The 5272-nt window shown below is 42.0% G+C and overlaps 2 protein-coding genes across 2 annotated transcripts; both read right to left on the minus strand.

Annotated features, from left to right (window-relative positions):
* Nucleotides 1–2197: 2197 nt before the first annotated feature.
* Nucleotides 2198–5036, minus strand: LOC113823861 (uncharacterized). The gene is made up of 2 exons (XM_027376575.2): nt 4986–5036; nt 2198–4869 (listed from the first exon to the last, which is right to left on the minus strand). The coding sequence occupies exons 1-2, from the start codon at nt 4990–4992 to the stop codon at nt 4115–4117; spliced, it is 762 nt and encodes a 253-aa protein (XP_027232376.2). The 5' UTR covers nt 4993–5036; the 3' UTR covers nt 2198–4114.
* LOC138864981 (TRPM8 channel-associated factor 2-like) lies at nt 2615–3853 on the minus strand. Its single transcript, XM_070133647.1, has one exon. The coding sequence runs from the start codon at nt 3851–3853 to the stop codon at nt 2615–2617; it is 1239 nt and encodes a 412-aa protein (XP_069989748.1).
* Nucleotides 5037–5272: the final 236 nt, after the last annotated feature.

The following is a 5272-nucleotide window of genomic DNA, read 5'->3' on the forward strand; positions in this document are numbered from 1 at the left end:
ACAGAGAAACGTAGGCCGTCGTCACCCCGATGGATCAGTGTGTCCAGGAAAGGTAACCTCTGATCCACTTCCTCCTCCACGGTGAACTGGATTTTCTCGTGGACGGAGTTCAGCCGCGTCAGCGTATGGTATAAACACGTCTGGGGACGATGACGAGGAAATCATCTACGTATCGCAGCTAAATTGATGGACTGATTGGCTGAGCAAGTGTTGCCTCCTTCAGCTCCGAGCCAGCTAAAATCCGGCGAGCATCCGTTCCCTGATAGTGCTCGGGCCTTTCTTGTGGAGGCCATTAGGATCTTGCAACATCGACTCTACGAACTCAGGAACGAGCTCGAGGGCGAACACCTACCCCATGGGCTGGTCCTCCACCTACAACAGGACGATCAAGCTCAACGAGCCAAGCATATGCAGAAACTACACTGCATATGTAGCATGAGTAGATGGTCGAAAGCTGGACGAAGTGATCTTAGAACCGTGTCTTCCAAACGCCTTACCCGCACGGAAAAGGAAGCTCTCTCCCTTGAACTCAAATTCAGCACCGGGAAGGACAACAAAGACTTGATTGACTATGTTGTCTCGAACCACCGCTGGACCGATAGTGACATCGGCAAAGGGTTCATCCAAGGGATTACTGCTTGCTGTGTGGCCGATGCGTCATCGCGCCCCCGGCGATCCCTCGCAGATATGTCACCGCGTTGAAGGGCCTCCGCGACGATGAGACCATCGTCATCACCCAGCCTGACAAAGGTGGGGGTACTGCTGTTATGGATAAGACTGCCTATATATATAAAATTAACTATTTACTTTCCGATGCTTCTGTTTACAGGAAAGTGACGAAAGGGGATGATGGAAGCTGCTAGATTCAGGAAGAAGGCGAGGGATATACTCCTGCGATCGGCTATCAAATTTCTCATTACGCTAATAATAATCAATAGCACTTCAATATCAGGTTTCAGTTACATTGCATTTCGTCTTACAGGTGATAACCATGGCTTTACTTTGCCATAATCTCTTTAATAATACTCATCAGGAAGTGAATTGAATATAGTGAGTAGTTTAGACGGAACTCACCCTCGAAGTGAGCCCGACCAAATAAGAATCACAGAAAATGGGAGAAGCTCTCATGTCACAATAGGCGATTGGCCTTTGCTACTAGAATCTGATGGGGATTTTCACCTGATATTTTCTCAGGTGATTTCAGGTTTTTGGATGAAATTTGTTACGGAAAACGGCGATGATCCCGTAACAAAAAGGTTAACGGTGGGCTACGGTTTTGGCTTGATGGACAGAAAGAAAATGAAAAGAATGATGGATAGGAAGAGAGAGAACGAATGGATGAATAAAGGAATGAGGCACATTAAAGTGTTAGTTATTGAAAATGTTTTTGTTACTTATTTTTTTATTATCATGCTCATGGTCCCCATTTTTTTCCGATGGTGATAATGATTATGATTATTGGTATCATTGTTGTTGATTGTTTTTGTTTTCATAACAATTATCATCTTATCAATGATTCTAGTATTATCATTATTATTATTATTATTATCACCATTGTCATCATTGTCATTATTTTTATTACATTATTATCATTATCATTAATTTCATTATGATACTATTGCTACTGTTATTATTATAGTTATCATTATTGTCATTACTTCCATTGTTTTTATTGTTCTAGCATTAGTCCTTTCGTTACTATTATTTTGATAGTGTTTGTATAAATATCGATACTATTATCATTGGTATTATCATATCACATTAGTACCATCATTATCACAGAGGCAAATATAATGGACGATAGTTGCAATGGTTATATCACAGATATAATCATTCTAAGTATGGAATGACAGACTGTTGTATTCCTAGTAATTGCAACGATATTTTTAATATCCATGCTTTAATTGCAATGCTTTATTTTCATCCTTGCATATAATGTTAATATTATTACTATTTCTATCGCCATTCTAATATTATCATTACCGTTATCATAGATTGTCAGTGTGATGAAGAACAGCTTTCGAATCACCTTCATTGGCGTTGCTTTGTTCAGTATTCATATATCTGTTATCTATACCATCATAACAGTTTTGCATCTGTGAATTATATCCTCATTACTATCAGAATTTCCGTTATCACTCATGTTACTATAATTATCAGAAAAAAAAAATCTTTTTGGGTTTAATGATGTAGTATCCATAATCATATTTTTTATTGGAATCATTTCAATGTAGTTAGTTCTCATTAATCATTAGTACTACAAAGGTGTGATGCATATTAGGAATCTAATCATACAAGTACTAAGCCTATACCATTGATATATATATATATATATATATATATATATATATATATATATATATATATATATATATTAATTTCCAAATAGATATAATAAAATAGTTATCATATTGTTTAGCAACTACCAAAATGAAATACAGGCACAAATGTATAACATGTTTGCAATGATTGCACAGACTTCAATGTAAAGTAGAATATCTAATTACCCTCCATTTGAAATCAAAATACTAAAGTGAAAATCAAATTCCTCTTTTCTTATAATCCTACCAGACTATCAACTTTGGATCTTTAAAGCTTTAGAAAGCCTTTTCCCTTAGACCTTCCTCTGTAGGATAACACATGGTGTATACATCTGAGCGTCGGACACATCTGTTACTTGAGACGGCTTTCCCGCGGCTCGGTGAGAGAGGTCTCCCGGCGCCTTCTCCAGACCCAGTTGCTCTATTTCGTCCTTGGCTTCCTGGCTTAGGCTCAGACCCCAGCGGTCGTAGGTAAGGACTAGGTCGTAGCCCACGCTCTTGCTGAGGTTCTTGTACACATGGTCGATCTGCCGTTGACGATCTTGTGTCAAATAGTTGGCTTCTTCATCAGAAAGAGCTCGAGTTGTCCGATTAAGCTGACGGAACATTTCCCACCCTACTGGGAAGGCATGCTTGATCTCCATCAGGAACACCAACTGATCCCACACGTCTCCCTCGTCGAAGGTCATTCCATTGTCTACTTTATCAGCTGCTATGACGTAACTGTTCTGCTCTTCCAATCTGTCACTATCGAACAGCTGCTCCTGGATGTACAGCGAAAACAAGTTGACTGTTGATTCGCCACCATAAGCTCCTGACCAATATGGTCCTTGTTGGTAGTTGTGACCAAGTTCATGCCAACTTACCCAGTCATAGGGAGTGCGATTATCAGCCATGTTATAATACACACGCCAAAACATAGCCGGGAATCCAGCGTGGGCTGATCCAGCTGTGATCTGAGCATCGTTCACCAGCCATTGTTTACCGCGTGGTGGAGCTTCAGACTCATCAAAACCTGCAGCGTAATCTAGCATTCCCATAATTTCGTCATAACGAGACATCAATTCTTCAGGACTGGTTATTTCTCTTGCATCCTTTGTGGCAAGAACAACCACACACTTATCCGATTCCATTAACGTCTGTGGAGCATCTCTCGTTTTGATAGTTTCCCATTCTGCATTCGATGTCTGTCCATAGCGATAGTATGGCGCTTCGACCACGTTCGTGACATCAACATCAACTGTGAAATGTTCCCCTTCACTGAACATAAATATGATGTTACCTCCATACTGACTCCTGATCTCATTCACACCTGGCTTGACATCAAATACCTCAGACACTATGGGCATGCGGTCGTACTGTCCATTGATGACATTAGCAGAATTTGGTTGAAGCCAGTCAATGTGCGCACCAATGCGAACAGTGATCTGCAGTGCTTGTGCCTCTGATAAAGTTTCAGGCAGAATAACCTGACACACGTCTCCCACTGCTAGGTATAGGCCAGTGAGCTGCCAGTCCTTGGGAACTGTCATTCGGAAATCTCTGTCTTGTCCAAGTACAGATAGATCTAAAGTCACCTTCTTTGTAACTCTTGGTGTGCTAGCATCAACTGTTCCAGGAAAGGTAGCCACATCTCGAGGGTGAGGAAGAGGATCAGACTTTGAACTCAGTTCATTCAGGATTCCTCTAGCTATTTCCTGCTTGTATGTTGTCTCATCACTACCAGGGAATGGGTAGACTGCCGGTGGAGCTCCTTCTAGATTTGTTTTCAAGTCGGAGAATTTCCACCACTTTTAATTGAGTCCATCATGAGGAGAATACAACACAACTTTTGTTCTTGGAGATTCCCAGGGAACATCGAGAGCATCCGAGCCAATCCTGAATCTCTCAGATTCGTCCATGGACCAAATTGCAGTCGAATTACTACTATCTTCTAGTTTCACATCCCGAGTGCTGTAATCTGCACCAAGACAGTAAGAGCGATTCCCTGCCCACTGCCATGAGCCGCCGAAGGGGAACCAGCCCTCTTCCTTACTTCCACTACACTTCAGGAGTCCAACTTCAGCATCACTTGGCATAGAACCACGACGTACTGCGAGGCACGTAGTGGTACTCTGACTGATGAGATATTCTGGTTCTTTGGTTTCCACAGACTCAATCCACCATTTCTGGTTAAGGGCATCATGCATAGAATACAGTATGACTTGTGTCCTCGGCTCTGTCCATGGTACATCCAGAGCATCTGACCCCAATACTATTCTCTCAGACTCATCATAGACCCAGGAAGCGGATGAATTGCTAGTGTTCCCTAGACCTACGTTGTTTGTGCCAGAAATCGGCTCCAGACAGTAGGAGGAGTTTCCTCCCCATAGCCACTGGTCCCCAGACCTAGTCCACTGCTGTCCCTGGCTCCCATCATACGGGGCCATGCCGACCACGGCGTCATCAGGGCTAGATCCGCTCGTGACAGCCAAGCAAGTGTTGGTGCTCTGGTTCACGAGATACACGGTTTCTCCATCTTTGACGCCATACGTTATCGTCGGGTTGTCTGAACGGGAAGAGTAATATATGGTTAGGCATTTAAGCTTCTTACACTCAAGACAGAGAGAAGACACAGTATTTTATAGAATATCTCCCTACTGTGAAGCAATAGCACTCACATACCTGTCATGGTGACCTAGTTGCAGGTCTCGTCGGTCCCCAGTTCGAAAGTGTAAAGCGTTCGTTCGATGGAGAGCATTATATACTCCAATGAACCTTATCAGAATCATTGGATTGTGGAAGGTTACTTACGTATAGCAACTACTATCAGTGCTGATATCATTAGGTATTCTTAGATACTGATACCGCATAAGTTGCAATATAGTGACTATCAATGACAGTGAATGTGTGTATGTGTGCTTACACGCATACACACACACATATATATGCATATATATTTGTGTATGTAT

The sequence above is a fragment of the Penaeus vannamei genome, chromosome 19 (genome assembly GCF_042767895.1).
Source record: "Penaeus vannamei isolate JL-2024 chromosome 19, ASM4276789v1, whole genome shotgun sequence".
Lineage (NCBI taxonomy): Eukaryota > Metazoa > Arthropoda > Malacostraca > Decapoda > Penaeidae > Penaeus > Penaeus vannamei.

Bases quoted from the DNA above. Each gene is read 5' to 3' on its own strand.
- LOC138864981 (XM_070133647.1), bottom strand. From the start codon at position 3,853: ATGACAGTTCCCAAGGACTGGCAGCTCACTGGCCTATACCTAGCAGTG.